The sequence below is a fragment of the Athene cunicularia genome (genome assembly GCF_003259725.1).
Source record: "Athene cunicularia isolate RWA chromosome 2 unlocalized genomic scaffold, athCun1 chr2_part1, whole genome shotgun sequence".
Taxonomy (NCBI): Eukaryota; Metazoa; Chordata; class Aves; order Strigiformes; family Strigidae; genus Athene; species Athene cunicularia.
In genome coordinates, this window is record NW_020799095.1 from 8,392,414 (window position 1) to 8,411,913 (window position 19,500).

At 41.4% G+C, this 19,500-nt stretch overlaps 1 protein-coding gene and 1 long non-coding RNA gene across 2 annotated transcripts; both read left to right on the forward strand.

Annotated features, from left to right (window-relative positions):
• Nucleotides 1-1,663: 1,663 nt before the first annotated feature.
• Nucleotides 1,664-12,544, forward strand: CMTM6 (CKLF like MARVEL transmembrane domain containing 6). The gene is made up of 4 exons (XM_026843071.1): nt 1,664-1,759; nt 5,280-5,456; nt 6,348-6,446; nt 7,941-12,544. The coding sequence occupies exons 1-4, from the start codon at nt 1,694-1,696 to the stop codon at nt 8,088-8,090; spliced, it is 492 nt and encodes a 163-aa protein (XP_026698872.1). The 5' UTR covers nt 1,664-1,693; the 3' UTR covers nt 8,091-12,544.
• Nucleotides 12,545-12,751: 207 nt separating this feature from the next.
• On the forward strand, nt 12,752-18,698 carry LOC113477045. Its single transcript, XR_003397831.1, has 3 exons — nt 12,752-12,849; nt 16,980-17,056; nt 18,639-18,698. It is a non-coding gene; the product is annotated as an uncharacterized LOC113477045 (long non-coding RNA).
• The last annotated feature ends 802 nt before the right edge of the window (nt 18,699-19,500 follow it).

A 19,500-nucleotide genomic window follows, 5' to 3' on the forward strand; every position in this document is an offset into this window, starting at 1 on the left:
CCGCGCCCGCCCCGTCGGCGGCTGTGGCCCGCGGGCTTTACAGGTGTTCCCGCTTGGCAGAAGGGCGGCCCGGGTATAGGAACGAGCACGTCCCGGTGAGCCTCGGCTTTAGGGCGCCGCTTAAATATTAAAGGAGTGAAGGGCGGGCCGGGGGAGGTGGCCGGGGCTTCGGGGGAACGGCTTTGCCGCTCAGGAAAGGGCCGGCTCCTCCAGAAAGCCTGGCTTCAGGCGTAGCCCAGGCAGAGCCCCGCTTTGCTGTTGGTCACTAAAGCTGCACAGGCTTGTAACTCCGGGGGAAAGCAGGCATGGTGCCTTACAGTGCTATCGCTTCTACAGGTTTCTGTGATTTTATGGTGGGGAAGTAACAGGCTCGTTCCTTTTTCGTGTTGTAGCTACAGGAGCAGGTGCTGATATCTGATGGTTGTGTGCATCGTCAGACCAAGGGTTGGTACTAGAGCCCAGTGTGGTTCAGCAACCTGCTGTCTTATGGTTTAAAATCGGAGTGAAACCTCACAGGAAGTATTTTCTTCTGAGGGACATGTTGGATGAAAACAGGAGGTAGAAGCCTTTGGTTGAACATCAGGGTAGAGCAACAGAACTGGGAAGAGCCATCAGATCTACACCTCCCTCTCCTGCTCTTCCTGCAGTCCGTTTGCAAGTTTATCATGTTGCGCTCTCAGCGCTAAAATCAGGGCGCTCGTTTCTCACGTAATTTGTGGTAGAAAATTGCACCAGAAACGTGCAGTGTTGGTGGTGGCCTATTGTATGAGACGTTGCAGTGCGTCACCTTGTGTGGGGCAGTCCTCTGCCCACCAGGAAAGAAAAGGCTGGCTTTTTGCTATGGGTAACATTATTCCTGAATGCATTCAGCAGTTGGGTGTATGAGTCGGGTTCCTGTCTGTTCTGCACTCAGTGATGGGCTCTCCCAAAATGTGACAGTGCAACTGCTGGTAAGGGGTGAGGAGCATCATTCTTAAGTACTGGTAGGGAGGTAGTGAAACCCACAGTGGGAAAGGGCAGCTGACTGTAAATGTGTGTCAGGGTACATTTTCCAGCCAACAACGTGACTTTTTAGTTGGATGTCTCATGCTCATGGGAATTGTGGGTGGTTTCCAACCCTTTCTCACTACTTCACCATTGCAGAAAAGAGGACATTTGGTTTTTAAACTGTTGTCTCGCACACAGTCAAAACCCTCAACCAGAAATGTAAGATTCTTGAGTGCTGGTAAAGGTAATGGTAACACTGCCAAAAAGAATTTTTTCTAAGGGTGTTTTGAAAAATCACACCCAAGAATGCTTTAAATGTATTAATATTTATGTCCTATTATATTTAATAGGACATAAAGTTTTACTTCATGTGCTGGAGACTAATAAAGTAAGATCTGCTGGTTGCTGCTCCCAGACAAGCAGATCATTTAAATAAGTGGGTTCACTGACTAAAATAAACAATTACTTATGCAAATTTACTGGTGCACCAAAGTCTTAAACTGTTTGTCTGAACAGAGGCATTATTTACAAAGCTTTCTAGTAGGAAAAAGGAAAATTACGGTTATCTCAAACATCATGGATAGCTGCTTGATACAATCCTAAAGGATTAACAGTTTACGGCCTGTACCTGTCCTTCAACGAGAGGAAAAAGAAAATGCATAATTTCCAACAGTTTTTTCTCCCCTTTTTGTTTCCCCTTACCAAAATGCACAGATCTTGGAGTTTAAACAAGCCCCAGAAATTACTGAAGGTGGAATCCTCATTATCTCCAGTAAGAGAAATGTTCCTGTTTTGGAAAAGTTTTGATTTTTTGAAATGTCAGTGATAGTGATGGTCATTAACATCTATTAGTCTTGCCTTACAATAGTGATTGTGAGTTGTTACTGGGATTATGCACTGATAATCACTTGTGTGGACAGCTAAACAGGTTATTGCACTCAGAAAATCAACTGTCTCATTACAGAAGTGGTCAAAAAAATGGTTTATAGACCTTAGAACTGTTTTTCTTCTGATTAGTAATGGCATATGCTTTAATCTTAGCCTGTTTTTAAAAGCTTTTTGGGCAAATTAAATAACGAAAATGTAACTGCCAAAAGCATGCTGGGAGGCATGCTTATTGCATGAGTATCTACATTTTTTAAAACCTTTTTTTTTTTAAATATTTAAGTGGAATATTTCTGCTAGCCCATGTTTGAATTCTGCACAAAGGTAAATGGCACAGCACATACTGGGCCAAGACTGAGGTAGAAACTAATTCTTAGCTAAAGAAGAAATACTTGTCATCAACTGTAGTTTGACTTCAACTAAAATACTCTAACTGGAAAGGAAAATTGTAGTTCAGTCTTAAACATGTGCTCTTTTTCTGAGCTGTTCACTTCCTATAGTAGCCTTAATTGTGGAGACTTAGAGAGTTAATATGTGCACCCATCTGAATGAGAAGATTTTGCATTGGGAATACCACTGCTGAGCATTTTCACAGGCCTGTTGGAAAGTTCATTGATCTGCTTTATTTTCATAGCTTTTAACTTATTAAATCTATTTTAGAAACTTGACACTTGTGTAGAAACTTACAACAGTAATGTCACTATCTGTGAATAACTTCTTGCGAGTAAGAGACAGATGAAGATGTTTAATTTCTGGTGTATATACAGACAGATATAGGACTAATTATTTAAAAAAAAAAAAAAAGGTTAAAAACTTCATCTCCAGTGATGTTTTTTCCTTTACAGCAAGCAGTGCATGCATATGGGGGGGTGTGGATTTTCCTGCAGGAGCCTGGTGCCAGCCTGTCTGTGTCCCCGTGTGTGCTCTAAACCGTGCCCAGATTTACCTGCCAGGTCACCTCTGCCTGCTCACCAGCGCTGGGCTCTGGAAGAGAGGGAAGGAAGGCAGTGGCTGCCTGCTTTTGTCTTCCAGTGTTACACTGGGCTTCAGGTGAAACAAACTCTGCCTGGAAGGTTTTGTTCTCAAGAAAATGAGGGGCTACTGATTTGCCCCTCTTTGCTTGTCATTGACAGCTCTGCAGAAGCAGTAGTGATACTCTGGGCATCAGCTGCTAGGGATTCTCCATGGGATCGGTGTGGAGAAGACATAAAAGCAAAACAGTAGTTTTGGCTGCTTCATGTAGGCCTGTAGAGGTCTGCACTTATCTCAGGACTAATGCTGATGGACAAAGTTGGATCTCAGGCAGAAGAGTTCTTGGAAACTGAATGAAATGTGGAATCTCCTGGCTTGTTTAAAGCAGTTCATGTATTTCTACTGTATGTAATAGCAGGATGTTACTAAAATGCAGATTAATAATAGAGACAATAATTTTTCTGACTAATACTAGAAAAAAGCTCTTGCTGTATTATATAGCTGTAACTGTATAAACTGAAGTTAGGAACTACTTTTTTAGTGGTATTTAAAACTATTCTTTTCTTGTAGTAGGACAACAGAGTAATCCCTTTTTGTTTTTTCAGTGATACCAAGAAGCGAGTTAAGAAACCCAAGCAGAACTCTCTGGCAGCTTATAAATGTGCTGTTGATAGACTACTTTAATCAAAGTTCTTCAAGCCAAAGCTTTTTAAAGGATGTTCTCTGTTTTGTTATTCAGCTTATTAATAAAAAATTGAATATTGACTTGGACAAGTCCCACATAGGACTCCACTTGATAGATGTCATTTATTTGACACTGAACTCTTTGAGTGGGATTTTTTTCTACTTGTTTGTACACTCAGCAGAGAAGTTTTTTTAGTTATTTAGATCATATTATTGTTATCTGGGCTTAAGTTCTCTTAGGGGCAGGTTTATTTTCTTTCTGTTTTGTTTCATCCCAGGTGAAAGTGATGCCATTCAGTTTTCAGTGCTGATAAAAAGAGCTAGAAGTATACATGAACACATATCTCACACTTCAGCAGACCTTGTGAAAAATGTGGAATTGAAAGTTATTCAACCTTTTGAAACGCAAAAAAATATTTTAAAATGGAAATTCAGAGTTCAAAATATTCCTTGGGTAGCCATTGTAGTCACAAGTTTAGGTGTGAGGGCTGATGAGAAGTTTGCCTTGCCACTTGCTGCAGGAGAGAAGGGAAGTGTGTGGAGGCCTGATAGTAATGTAATTTCCCAGCTTGGGTTCTTTCCCTTTCAGAGATACTGTTTACTTTATAGGATTGCAGTGTTTTCAAAACATGATACTTTGAAGTGCCCTTCTGAGGCTTAGCAGGGGGAATTTACAGTTCCCTCGTGCTAAATTGTTGTTCTTATTTTTACTGTCAGAAAACTGAAACCAAAGGCTGGTGGTTATTTTCCAAGAACAAGTCTGAATTTTAGAATTCGATTTTAAATTTTGTTTTAAAGAACTGTCAACCTCATTATTGCCCACATACTTTAATAAAATTTAAAATATGATCATTGGCCTTATATCAGTCTGAATTTTATGACCAAGTCTGATTCCTACTAATGGTTTTAATTTCTGAACTCCTTACTACAAGGATCGGTAGTGCTGTATCAACTTTATGGGATGAAGGAAACTATCAAGAAGTGGCCAAAATGAGAGAACATTTAAATACAGCAGTATTTTTTTTTTTTTTTTTGGTACAGTAAAATAGTAGAAAAGCCAGCAGCAGATACATGGTGACTGTACAGGAGTTAACTCATGTTCTTTCCTCAAAACATATTGTGGCAGGAAGGTGAATGTAAGCTTCTGCATAGATTAAACACTGTCCAACATAGTTTAAAGTTTTGGTTCCTACAAGTACAGCTGAAATTCTATCATTACTAGGTCCATAGGCATGTGAGCTACTAGCTACACGCACTCTCTCTAAAGTTTCATCAAGGGGAGGTAAATGTTCAGGGAGGTAACTGACTGTGTCAATGCTGTCCAGTTTTCCTCTCCACCCTGAACCTGAATGCATTTAAAATTAAGTGCAGTTTTAAGTAGTAAGCAATAGCATTTTCACTTGTTCTGAGCAGGGTGTGTGCTCTCCACGCTTGCCTGCCTCATCTGCTTCCAACTGGCAATTGCACAAAACCACAAATCAGGAATCTTGGCTGTCTAATCAAGAAGCCTATGTCTGGCAGTGTGGGCTCAGCTTACCTGAGTGTAGTTTATTGACCAACTTTAACAGCAAGTGTAAACTGGGTCACTATAGTTATTTCTCCCTGTAAGAAAATAGTACAGAATTTTACCGGGTTCTTTGTCAATTGAGGATTTTCTTTACAGCAGTCTTTATTAACGTTCATATCAGAGATATCTATTTGCTGAAGATCCTAGAGACTTCTTCCAACTCAAGCATGTTATTTGTTTGCAGATTCTCTCTCTTCTGGCTGTTATTTTTGAAGAAATTGTGGAGGATTGTATCAAGTGTGGTGGACTTTACTTCTTTGAATTCATAAGCTGCAGTGCCTTTCTTTTGAGCCTCCTGATCCTCTGTGTGTATTGCACTGATGTGTATGAAACATTTGGGGAAGATAAAGTACAGAGAATGGTAAGGAAAATTTTTTTTAAAAACAAACCCTTTTTTGTAAGTGCTTAAAGATTACTGTGGAGTAAAAAGGCTATGCAGAGTGAATCTCCTTTTCGTCTCTATTTAAAGGGTAGATTGAAGTAGCTTGTAGTTAAAAAATGGGTCAACTTTGAGAGTCCCTTTTATATTGACAACTTCTGCAAAACTGTCATGTTGGTTACCTGCAGGATTTTAGCACTTATGTGTAAGTCTTTCACTCAGACTAATACTACTGCGTAGTCATGGCATATATGTCCGTATATGGAACACAGTTTACTACCAGCATGAAACTTGTAACTTGCCTATTTACCCTACCTGTTCTCCTACTGGATCTAGCCTACCCCCTTCTTGGTAATAATCATACTCATTACAGTTTATGCTTTTATATTTCAGAATATCCAGCAGTGACACAAAGTTGCTTTGTAAAGTCAGTAAGAATATCATAGTGTCTTATGAGTGTCCCTTCCTATTTGTCTTCAGAGCAAACAGTAGGGTTTTTATGTGAAGGTTCAGATAAAGGAGTGTAGTAAGAGGCTTGAATGAGCATGTTTACTTACAGGTTTCTGCTCTCCTAGATGTTTTATCTAGGAAATAATGCTAGCATGGTTGACCTGAGCTTGAATTTGATTGTGAAATGAATTAAATACTTAAAGAAGACAGAAAGAGGAGTGTGTAATGCAGACTCTTAAATAATTGATAATGCTGAACATTGTTTGGAATATAGCTGTAAAATATATTTTGTGAAGCTGCCACTCGCATCAGTTTCAAAGCATAAATTCACTGGCAGCTTAGCTCAGCTGCTGTTATGATACTTGTTCTTTCTCAGGTAGTGTATCTACAGTTCTGTAACATTAATGGGTTTTGTATTTGCAGAATTTTTGGGCCATGCCAGTCATAGGTGTCTGTTTTCTGTTAGCATCAATAGTGCTTGTTGCAACCAGCTCTGGGTCTACTATTGAACGAGCGGCATGGGTAAGTCTTAAAATTGCATAATTTACTTTGTATTTATCTTGTACATTAATTTCTCTGCCCTCTAAATCTCACTCAATTTGCAAGGAAGAAACTGGGCAGGGAACAGAATTCAGTGCACTGTGATATTTCAGGAGGAATGAGCTATTTCAGGCCTTCCAGAAACTTACCATAGGAAACCCAAAGAACAGGAATTCCTCAGGGTTTTTGGAAAGCTCTACGTGCATTTGCAGCTTGCTTCTGGTTCCTCAGACTTCACTGCTTTGGCTTCATATTATTCTCTGTCATCTATCACTTTTACGATGTTGCCACCTCTCCCAGCTTCCCCAGTTCTCTGAAATACTCATCTCTGAAATGCCTCATTCTTCCTTTCCTAATGCCACCCCCTCACAAAGTCAGCAAGAAACCCACATCTTTTGCCAGGCGTTATAAAGCATGTGTGGAGAGCGCTAAGGTACAAAAACTGTAATCAGAGCAGCAGTTGCCTCAGTGACAGAAACGGTTAGAAGAGCAACAGGGCATTCAGCTCCCAGGAAACACTGAAGAGGCTCAGGGCAAGGCACTGAAGCTTTGGGATGCTGTGGATTGTCATAATTCCTCACTCATTTGGCGCTTCTTTTGAATAACCTTGGAATTGTGAATATGTGATTTTAAAAGATCAAATTCTGATTTTATTCTTGAATGAGGAAAAATGAGTTAGAAAAGAAAGCAAAACAATTCTGTTCCACAGGCGGCACGAGCTATTAGAGATAACGCACTTTGGTATAGTCATCATCTGTGATGTTGATATATTCAGACTTAATGGTCTGAGTATAAAGTCTTCCAGGTTTTTTCTTCTGGAGTTGGAAAAAAATGTCAACTATTGTGATTTAAGACTTGCTAGTGTCTAATTGCTTTGGGCCAAACCAGTTGTGTAAAATTCAGGTAAAAGTTAGAATAATGCATGTGTGTGTTTCCTTATTTGATAGAAGCTGCAACTTTCTCCTTATAACTATCTTGCCATGACTAATAATGAAATGTCATTAACAAAATACCATTTCACCCTCCCTTGCTGACCCAGTAAGGACTTGCTTAGGCTCTGCAGACCTTATCTCCGTTCACCTTCCATGTGTTAGTCTTCTTCACTTAGTCCCTTTAATAACAGCCATCTCTGGGGTAAGTATTCTGCTATACCACTAATCCCATGCTTCTTTAATAAATAATTTTTGCAATAAAAGGAATATGCTTCTGCTATTAAGGGCTGTTTAGAACATATTGTATGGTTCACACTTGATTAAGAGAATGAGAACTGTACAAATTTTTGCATTAAGTGTGTTAGAATTATGATTTCTGATCTGTTCCCAATTTAAGTGGAACCACAGATTTAAGGAGGACTGGAAACTTAATATCTAAGGGCTACTAACATATGTAAGTAGTCCAGCAAATCTCTCCAAACAATGTTAGAATATTGTTAATGTTTGTATGTTTTAAAATTGTATGTTCGTTTCACTTTCACAGGCATTTGGATTTCTTGCAAGTGGTGCATTTTTTGCTGAAATTATTACAGACCTTTTTCACAGTTGGAAACAAAACGTTGACAGATGCTCTGAAAATCCCGGCAACACTCAGAGTGCCACAGAAAATCAGCCACTGAATAAGCAAAGCTAACTTTCTGGAATAATTTCTCTTTTTTTTGAATGGAGCAAACTAAAATGAACTTTCAGTGCACTGTAGGTAACAACTTCTGTCTCTTCCTTCTAATCCATTTTGTATGCATTGCTCACCATAAATTTTTATCGATCCTTAGGTCAAGTAATGGCATCTTGAGCATCATGTTCTAAGGTAACTGGTCCTGCTTAGTAACTGGTCCTGCCACCTGTCCAGGTGCCATACACTAAAAAAAAGTGTGTCTAAATAGAATAACTTAAAGGACAACAGCATGCTTTGATTTTGACAAAGGTGACTAATAAAGGTTAACGTGTGATGCATAAATTCTGAACTATACCCTAAAGATAATTTCTGTATAAATGGACCAGATACTTCTGTTACAAGTTATTTATGAGTACAGCAGAGTTTGTTCTTGTACTTACTGGTCAAACTGTGAATGTAAAAGGGATACCTAGTTGGAGCCTTACAGAAATGCTTATATAAGGCTTGGCTTTGTTTTGGTTTTACTCTTCATATGTCTCAGCTCTATCAGTTTACTGGAATAGCAAGTGTAGGGGTTTTATGGGAAGGGTAATGTAATTGTATACTAAGGAGACAGTTTTGCACCCCATGATTGTCAAAGTTTGGACTCGTATGCCAGAATCTTCTTTCAGATTGTTTCAAATGCTATAAAAGTTGCAGGGAGAAACTTGAAAAGCTGCCTGTGAGAGAAAGAAGATGAAGAATAAATATTTTCACGAAGTAACCCCAGAAGTAGCAATTTGAGCCTCAATTGGAAAAACATGACAGCACGTTGGTTCTAGACTGGTGAATGTTACTTGTGAGGTTAATACCGTATGCAGCCTGTTTATGCATAGTTAATGGTAAGTTTTGCCAGAATGGTTATGGACCCCACCATTCTTTTTTTCTAAATATATAGCACTAGCTTAAGACTTCTTGCTGTTGACTAGCTCAATTGGTAAACAGGTAAATAAGCACTTGTATCCTTGATTTGTCTTAAAAGCAACAGGCTGTAGGACTGCAAGAAACACTGCTGATGCAACATGTATCAGACAAATGACAGACGTATCAGACCAGATGTTGATGGCTGTAAAAGAAATGAAGTGGTGAAAAGGCATTTTTCAGATATCTTGAGGTAAAAGCAAGACTGCTAATCTTCACTTAAAGGAAAGCCTTTAAAACTAGAGCAAAGTGCTGTAAGTCATGAGATGTTCCAAAATACCAAAGCAAATTAGAAAAAGCTGATTATGCAAAAACAATTCTTGTTTGAGTGTTCATGGCATTTGCCATGTCTTCCAGGCATTAACTCCATTTCATCAATACCCTAGTCTGACGAATTTATAGTTCTATAGCCTGTTGGGGCAGCATTGAGACTAAGCTATCCAGAAATTGGCTGAGCAAGCTGTATTTGGAAAAGGATGAGGAAGCTGTCGTAAGACAAAGGACTGTAAAAGAAGGTCACAGGTTTTTTCCAGCGCTGCCACTTACTGATGAATGTGAGTTTGTGATACTCTCTCTCAAAGGTCTGAGACTTAAGCCTAACACTACACGTTGCTTGGAGGATGTAAAATTTTGACAGGTGGTGTGAAGCATCAAAGAAAACCCAGCTGCAGCTTGGTTTCAGAGCCATGCATAAAAGACATACATTCCTTCCTAGAATTTTCAGCTTTGTGAAGAAGAAATGCCCTTTGGACTGGCTTTCTTTTTCCTTGTATTTATTAGTGTCCATTTGCACTAAAACCGGCTCTCGGTCTAGGCGTCCAGAGCTTGCTGTAGTTGTCTCTGAAAACTGGGTAAATCAGAGATGTTTTGTTTACAAGCAGTGCTACTTCTGATACAAAACTTGCCATAATGAGAAATAGCTCGGCTGTGATTTGCAGTGTCTTACTTCGGGGATTGTATCCATATCTATGATTAACATTCTAAGAGGTTTTTTATTTTTTCTATTGCCCAGGATTCTACTGAATTTGTTTTCACATCAAAATGTCTATAGTATCTAAATCTTGATCTATAATTAAAAGTTGTAAATATAGTGCAAGAGTAACAATGTGCTGCTGATATTTATTAAGCAATGCAGCACCGTGACAGGACTTTTAAGGTAATTTTTTCTCAGCTTGAAAATATGTGAATAGATTTCTGTGCTATGGTTGCTTTTTCTATAGCCTTTTCCCCACCTAAGTGCTTTGTTATTGGTGTCCATTTCTGAATTGGAGACACTGGTACCAAAAGGGATCTGTAAAGTCACCTCTCTGCCTTGACCTCCCTATCTATGATATCTACTGTTGATACTTCAGAGAAAAACTGACATACAGAGCAAGTTATTTTTATGAAAAGGTTTTACAAAGGAGTTGGTATCAGAAGTGGTGACTGACTGAGATCTGACTCCCATGCTCTGACCATTAGGCCTTTTGAAACAAACACTGCTAACCTTTGCAGGTTTGATGGATTCTCCTACTACATACATGCTGGCATCTCTGGCATGTTTTGGGTTGTTAGAGTGAGGAGATTTGGGCATCTTTAGCTATTTCAAGCAGGTAGTTTATACCCATTCTGTCACCAGCTGTCTGATCCACGTATAGATTTGAGGATCAGATTCTATCTCTGACTGAAAGGGATGCAAGCGTTGCCATCAGCTAGTGAAAATGACAAACAGTAGTCTGGGAAACTGGTTAGCTGTTTTCCTGTATGTCACAGGAGTTTACTAATAGGAATAGTCCTGCTGTTCTTTAAAACAATACATATTGCTCCACTCCTGATGCTGTTTAGTTGGCATTAATCTGTCACAGAGTAGTTAAATACTACCAGCAAGTCACATCATGGTTGTAGGTTTAAGGCAGTTGCTCAAGTGTTGCTTCCAAACCAGTTGTTGGCTAACCAAGTTTCTCTGCATGGAGGTACTGTTAATCCTAGGTTTATAAGTATGAAGTGTTCTTTTTGTTCTGTTTTAAAGTAGTTGAGAAGCAGATTTGCTAGTGTGGATGCTGTTCTCTGCTTCCGTGAGGTCTCTTCCTTAACTGCTTTATCAGCTTCCTAAGATAAAGGGGCAGGTGGGTGACCCTCCTAGCTCTTCTGCCCTCACCAGCTATGTGGGGGAGAGATATGCTTGCTGCAGTGTCTGAGCAGGCTGGTCTCCTGCAGTCTTGACATGACCCCTTTGATGCTTCTAGTGTCAGATCTAGGCTTTGAGTGTCTGTCTTTTAATTAGACTGGTCCCAGAGAATGGCACTGGAGCTGGATTAAATGTCTGGTTTTGCAGGAGCTCTGCGTGTGTGGCTGGATGTCTCTTACCCCTCCCGTGCTCTGTCAGCAAAGTGGTCTGCTTGTTTCCCAGTCTGCTTCTGATGAAATCAGCCTACTTAATTTAAACCAGCTATTTAAATTGCTTACATTAAGGTGGCTGATTTTGAGTGAAGTGGATTAGGGATTGTTCAGGGGCGTGGTGGGAGCCCTGGTAGGAGTGCTGCTACAAGCAGCTGTCTTAAATTTCTTCTTCTGTTTGCAAATAACCATCTCTGTACAATCTTAGCTGGTAGTAAAACCTGTGGAAAGAAGGAAATGGCCCAGTACTTATACCTGGGGACTGTCTTCTCCCTTCTTCACCACAGTGCTTGGCAGTGGTGTTGTGAGCCTGCTCAGACACATTAAAAGCTTTGTCTTTTCAGTTGAGCCTGTCAAAAAATATTTAAAGGCTCTGCACCCACTTTCAGGCTTTGTTTACAGTGCCTTGAGAATCAGTGCAGAGGATTCCCAAGGACATGTGAGGACTTGCTGTTAGGTGGCTGGACTCTGAGTTTCTCCCCTGAAAATCTGCACCTGTGTTGTGTAGATTGTGAATGCTTATTTTTGTGTTTGGTGTTTAGCCCATGTTGAAATCACAATGCTGCCAGTGCCCTTTGGGTTCTGGATATGGGAAGGAATTGTGCCTTACTGCTTGCACTCTGTGCTTAAAAATAGCAGGGAAGGCTTGTGGTCTGTTTCAACAGAGTTCCACATTTGCACCCTCTAACTGAAAAAGCAGTGAGCTCTCTCACACAGTTCTGAACTCTGCACAAGATGTTTTTGCATAATGGCCATCATGGTGATCCTCATTAAAATTTGTGCAATAAAAATACCAAGCTTTCTACACTGAAGGGAAATAAATACTTTGTGAAATTTTTGAAAGGTTATATAAAATTGTAACTAATCAAGATGCTGGTAGTGCCTTTAAGATGGAAATTCATCTTTGTTTTAATCTATTGCTGTAAACATAAGCAGTTCTCTAGATGCTACATTTTATGCTGTTCAGAACTATCTATCACTTCTAATACCTTTGAGAATTTAAGTGACTTGATTATTAAATCAGGATGATTATATAGATGATTTATATACCTATAAAATGAAAATTTTATACAGTTTTGTTGCCACTGTTGCCTTGAATTCACGTTTAAATAATTTTGATATGCTTAAATATTTTTGCCATTCTAAACCTGTGGTCTTTTTAAATGTATGATGCTTTTTCGGTCTTAAGAACTTTCTAAAATATTTTGTAATCATTTTTAAAATAAAATATTAGTAAATAACTTGTGTTTCTTGTTTCTGCTGCTATGATTTGGTGTTGCTGTGTAGTTTTCCCAGAGCCAACCATAGGAAATAACATCATTCTTTGTTCCTGGTTTGGAGGAAAGAGCTTGCATTGTATTTGCCTGTTACTGGGGAAGAGGGTCCAACTTGCAAAGCTGGATATTCTCACTGCAGGTTTCCAGGGGAAAGGTCCGATAAGGTCAGTATTGCCTCTTACCACAGGGTCCGACCAAACTATTTTGCAATAGCCTTTACACCTACCATTGTCTATAGGTTACTGTGACAAGCATCATTCAAGTGCTGCTTTTCTGTTTTCTTAATTAGTTGGAGCCAAAAAAAATGAAGTGGCAGACTTGTTAAAGGGAGAAGCACAAACTAGGAAAATGTATTAAGAGCAAATAATTTCTTCTGGTGTAGAAAAGTGCAGATGACAGAGTTATTTGGTTGAGGCGGAGCCGCTGGATCATTTTAAAATGTTTGATTGTCAGAGGTCGAGGGTGGGGAGAAGGAAATAAACCTGCATGCTTTCTGGCAGGGTAGCTTTTTTGTTTCATAATCCTATAGATTGCTTATTACCTGGTGGTCATCTTGTAAACAGGAGGAGAATAGCACTTTCTTCACTGTTGGCACTGAAACTGGAATGTCACGGTATATTTTTCTTTGTATTGTAACATTAAAGGTGAAATTGTCTCTGATGAAGTTTCCAGAGATGAGTATAACCATAAGGATTCATAAGGGTACATCAGCGGTGGATTTACACAGCATGAGAAAGTAACTCGAAAGTCCTAATAATAAAGATTTAATAATTTGGAGCATGACCACAGTTTAAGTCATACTATTGCTAGAATTGTGTAATCCAAGTTAGTGAACTGTAAATTATCAAAATAGCACAGCAGGGCAGAATATAGGCTGGTAGTCTGTAGCTTTCCCTTGTGTGTGCCCACACCCCTGGTCGCTACTGTCTGTGCATCTTCGTTTCAGGCTCATGGCATGTGTTTCTTTGCTTTTGGGTGGGCCCTCCTTGGAGCAAGGAGCATGACTGGACACCTGCTTTATCGCACAACCTCCTGCTGCTGCCGTGCAGGAACCAAGCACGGTTAACTGCTTGGCTGGGGTTTGGGGTTGGCATCTCTGGGCTCAGAATAAATAGCTCTTCCTTGCCGGCTGAAGGAAGCATAAGGCAGGCCAGCAGTGGTTTGTGCATTCTGGCCGTGCTCTCCGCACGGTGCAGTTGTCTGCACAGGGATCTGCGGCGAAGCTGCAGGAGAGAAGTTTGCCCACAAGAGGGCAAAGATGATCCTGTGATTGAAATTACTTGGTCTGGAGGGCTTCACCCTCTTCCCACCTGTATTTTCAGTGGAGTTGAAGCCCCCTTGCCCACTTCTTTTGTCCATGTAGCTATAAATTGAACGGTACATTTTAGTGATACTGTTTCCAATCATTTGCTTATTTCTCAGAATGTAGCCTGAAGGTCTTTTGATAATATAATCAGATCGATATTGTCTCAAGGAGATCCTTTACCTAAGCAGTTTGAAAGGGTTTTACTTTTGTTCTTTTTGTTTGTAACCTGTCGAGACGTTTTTAAAAATTCCTTTTTATTACAAAGTCAAGCTTCGGCTGCATGACTGCATCTGCACCTATAACACTACTGCAGCTTTGAAGATTCTTGCGGTCTGCGCTACGCTGTGGTTTTCAGTGAAGGTCTGTGGATCATGGGTGGGAGAACAAAGGAATGGGGAGTCCCTGAGCATTTCCTGGACTCTCAGGAAGCTAAATGAGAGAAGCCAATTATCCAAAAATGCAAATTATGCATGCTGGAAAAAAAAATAATCAGGGTTCACAAACAGAAATGTTGGCAAACATAGATGTAAAGCACGCCAGACAGGACTGCTTGCAATTCCAGTCCTCTCCAGGCACCCCAGTGAAACCTGCTTTGACCAGCCCACATATTCTAATCACTCAGTTTGTTTCTTGTGACCTATTATCACTTGGCTGAATTACTAGAACAGGACTGGGAAAATAAACCAGATGTGGCTGTTTTGAAGTTGGCAAGTCCTGAGGTGAGAGTCAGGGCTTCGCAAGGAGGCGACAGCATAAGCACATTCTTCTGTAGCATGACTCATATACCAGATGAGGACAGCAAATATCCAGTCAGGTATCTGTTGCTAGATGTGCTGCATGAAAGCATGTAGTATTCTGCAGTGCTAAGTTTGGGGGGGTACTTTAGAACTCTGTTTTAGTCCGTCCTTACTGAAAGTGTAATACTGTAAGACAAAGGCATGACAAGTTTTTTTATTACCATATGCCCTACCCTTGCTAAGAGGATGGTGGAATGTTGCTCAAAATAACGCAAGTCTGTCTACACTACAGCCCTCCTTTTAACTACTTCCTTTGCACCAGCTGTCACTTCCAAAAATACCAGTGGAGACACAATTCTGAAATCCCTGTTCATGTTGAGCTGTAGGTAAGAAAGGAACAATTACTTAATTGTTCTGTGGTCTCTGCACACCCCTAACCAAAGATGGGGAGCTGCTACCCTGGTATGAGCAACAAGGCATCCTCAGAAAGGAGGACAGATTCTCACCACTTCTATTTTTGTTGTTAACAGCCATTTTCACTCTCCTATGCCTGTCTGCTCTGTTTCAAAGGCTGCAGATCATTGGTTATTGATAGTCACATTGTTAAATCCCCGCTTCCCATTCTTGTATCTAAACTAAACCTCCCTATCAGTGCAATTCATAGCAACAGGAGCTTTTGCTAAAGCTCTGCCTGCTATTTTCCCAAAATAGCTGGGATAAAGTGGCTGTGGAGGTCTATCTGAGTAGGGTACAATACAGCTCTAGAAACAACTGTCTCGTTCATGTAAGCCTGTTTTCTGCCTCATAGTCCTTTTGCTCAGAAAGACTTGTTTTATGAATGAACAAATGTTGTCCTTGACTCGATGCAGTTTTTTTAATTGTAAATGCTTGTTTCTGGCAATTGTGCCTCTCATTTGAGGGTAACAAGGGCGTAATTATTCAGCTCTCATGCCTCACAAACTGCTGAGCATGAGGTATTAATGGAGTGCTTTGCTGCCACCATAGCTTAATAGCTACAGCTGCAGCATTGTGCTCTTGTTTGGCTGGGGTTCATGAAAAAGGGGGATGCAGATCATTAAGTATTATGTTAAGAGTGATTTACAGATGTAAAAGTAACAGTAGACTGTGCTAAATGGACAAAGGACTTCTGATTTAAAAGGAGCTATTATACCAGCAGAGCTGTGATTCGTACTCGTGCTACAAAGCCACCAGCACCAGTCCACCTCGTACAACCCCCAATAATCTCAATAAAAGTAAGTTGTGTTGGTATAATTGTGTGTGCTGGCAGGGCTGTACTAGGGGAAAGGGGGAAATCATACCCTACCATAACAGCTGGCTAGCAGATGTAATACAAGGAAGCTGCAAATGGATGCTTTTTGAAGGCTTTGAGGTGATATGTTAACTCCTAGCCTGGTCTCTTCCCATCCACCCAGCTATCGTATTAGTGATGGCATTTAAGAGGTGGGTGTTGCCCCAGCTCCACATAGGAAAGTAAAAGGGGCTATCTCAGGCCTACCCTGTGATGTTCCAGCTGTCAGGCCAAGCTCCCCTGGTAGCTGATGGAGGAAAATCAGGTCTAGAGGATGAATCAGAGGGGATGGCTAACTCCTGCACTGAGTCACTGCTGCTTTGAGTCACTCTTGCCCTGCTCTTCACTGAATACACCAGGGAGAATGGCTGGGTATTAAAACTAGTCTCATGCAAATAGCCTCCAAGACACTGTGCTTTTCCCTGGGAGAATAGTGTTTATTCTCTTTGGGCTGTAAAAACAGGTGCAGGATGAGTGCTGTCTCCAATTTCCTAGTCTGTCCTTGTATGCTTAAGGGTTAGGCCCTTCTAAGTCTACACTTGTGGGGTTTTTTCCCCCCCAGGGTTTCTAGAGTCTTGCTACAATCCCTCCTGTGCCAAGAGGGCTGCTTGTCTGCTGTTGCTCTTCCTACACAAGTGCAAACATGCAAGAAAAGAACAAGTGGTTCAGACATATTTAATTTAGCGATGACTCTACGTTAGTGGCTTGGGGATATTCACCCGTGTGGGGACAATGCCCCACTGCTCTGCTTGGCCTACCATGTCATCCACACACCAGCTCCGCTTCAAAAGCTGGCGTATACTTCTTGTCTTTCTGGTAAGCCCTTTCATCAGCCACAGAAACATGCAGGTGTTTCCTGCACCACCACACATTACTTTTTTCTACACATACAGAGCACTCAGTCTGTTCCTTTTCTTCTGCGCTATTCCCTCTTTTCCCCAGGTGCTTGGTTTGCCGCAAAGCTGCCTGTCTACCTGTGCACGGTCCCAGCTTGTGGGCACACCTCTCTGGAGTCACAGGTGAGAGGAGCTCTGGAAGTGATGGCTGTGGCAGCGCACTGGGCAGGGCTGAAATAATTTTAGGGTCAGTCAGAGTAACCTGGGGACTTTGTAGCAGTGAGTGTTGGCACCGGGACACCTGTGCCTTCCTGTGTTACTTCACACTGCTGGCTGAATTTCCTGTCAGTGAGAAGGGCAGGGCTGCTGCTTTTTTGCTAATGCTTTAGAGGTTGCGGTTTATTCCTTTCAAATGGTTGTTTTGTGCATTGCTGTTATTCTATATCTGTAAATATCTAAAGAGCAACATATGAAATCTACAACATCTTGGGCATTTTGAATTTAACTCAGTTCAAGCTAGGGTCTGCAAAGCTGCATTTTAACTGAAGTCCTTTTATCCATATCCTAATCCTCTCTTCTGCTTCAAAAGCTCTGGCCTTCATGGCTGGCTAGTGCTCTGAAGGACATACTCTGTTTGAACACAGGTCTTACCTTAGCACTTACCCAGTGACAAAACTGCTTCTGAAAATATTTATCTTATGCGCCTTTCTGTAAGGCTGTAGTTCAGCAATATGCAAAGAACAGGTGCTGCTGGAGGTCATACCATGCTCAGGAAGCCATACAAAAACATTAACCTGAGAAACAGCACTGTTCTGAGCTGCTTGCTCAGGAAATGTCACTGCTACTCTGTAGCGGCCCCTTGATTTTATTTTCATCTGCACTTTTTTTTCTAGCTCTGCCCTCCTTATTCACCACCACCACCCCAATATCATACTACCTTCTTCTCCAGCATGTAACAAGCAGCCACAATATCGTGCCTTTGGCTACTCAACTCTGGCTTCTTAAAGACAAGCTTTCACAGCACTAAGCCAGAACAATGCCAAGGATTTTGGTGTCTAAATTCTGCTTCCATGTAAAACTGAAAGCTTGTCTTGGCAGCCACCTCACCCTCGAGGCAGGAAACTCCTGTGTGTTGCAACTCTTCCCCCCCTCTAACTTTCAAGCTTCCTATCTGCATGAAGTGCTGCTTCTGGGCATGGCCACATGGCCAGACTGCTTCAATTTCTGTCAGAGCAGCTCAGAAGTCTGGCAGAGGGTAAAAAGCAGACAGATTTTTTTGCCAACTGCCCCAAGGCAGAGGGGCTAGTTCAGGCAGGTGATGGATGAGAGCTTGTTTGATACTCAATAAATTGGCAAGTCATTAACCCAGTAAACCAGTGCAGATATGAGATAATAGGAGGATAAAGCTACTTCATCAGTTGTTTATAAATGCAGATTGAGATAATAGGAGGATAAAGCTACTTCATCAGTTGTTTATAAATACGGGCTTTTAAAATTTTTTTGATGCACGCTCTTGCATGGTGGGAACCCACTGTATACTGGTCAGTCCCTAGTAATAAACAATGGTGCGTACTTACCATACTGGCTGTGAGAAACCAGAGTGCTGACCCAGGGGACTATCCAAGGTTGGTGGACTCTGAGTTCAGGGACAGGCAAAACAGCAACAACCTCTGGAGTAGTCAGCTGTGGGTAAGCAATGACCTCTAGAAGGGACAGGCCTAGGAAGGAGCAGCCAACAGCACTTACTGCTTTTCCTGTTTTCCAGCTGCAGTTGTGCTGGAAAAAAATAATCATCCTTCTCCAGGAGAGGAAGATAACAAGCACCAGTGCAGCTTTCCAACCTGCTTCCATGTGGTGGGGTTAAACAAGCCCTGGTACCAGGGACCAAAACCAAGAGCTGCCTGTTCCCAACGCAATGGCCTCGCAAGCATGCAGCCCTGTGCATCTGCAGAGGAGTGCCAGGTAAGCCAGGGGCACACTGCCTGCCCCTGCACTCTGCTCGGACAACTGAAACAGCCTAAAGAGGAGGATTGCTTAGGAATACCCTAGAGCTTTGTGGTGAGGGCTCTCCTGCCACCTGGGTGTAATTTCCTGCAGGCAGGAAGAACAGAACATGGGCCTCCTGCAGACCCTTGCTCTGGTACCCACTTCTCCCCACCTCACACAGTGTTTTGCTCCATGATGTCTCTTAAGATCAGTGGAGCCCTAAGCAATTTTAAGTTAAACAGGGCAGAACACGTAGCAACTTGATGCCATGTTCCACAGCCTCTGGGTCAGGTTTAGGACATCCTCCCACAGCTTTAGCAGAACATGAAAATCCCAGGCACAGGGTGTGAAGTGTACATACCAGGCAAGCAGAAAAGAGACTTTTCTATCACTCCAGGCAGGTCTGCTCTTTAAGTACTGACACAGCCAGAAACTGCTGATATCTGCCAACATTTCTATTAGTGCATAATGTGCTCACATTAGTTCCTCCTCTCATAAGCTTTCTATTAATGTTTGCACCTGATCTTTCTTGTCTCCTGCTCCTTTTTGTCCTAGTAAGCTCCCAGTCCTCTTCTCTGGAGCATCACTCAACACCCCTGTCCCCTCTTCACTAAAAGTTATCATTATCCTAGCATCCTGCT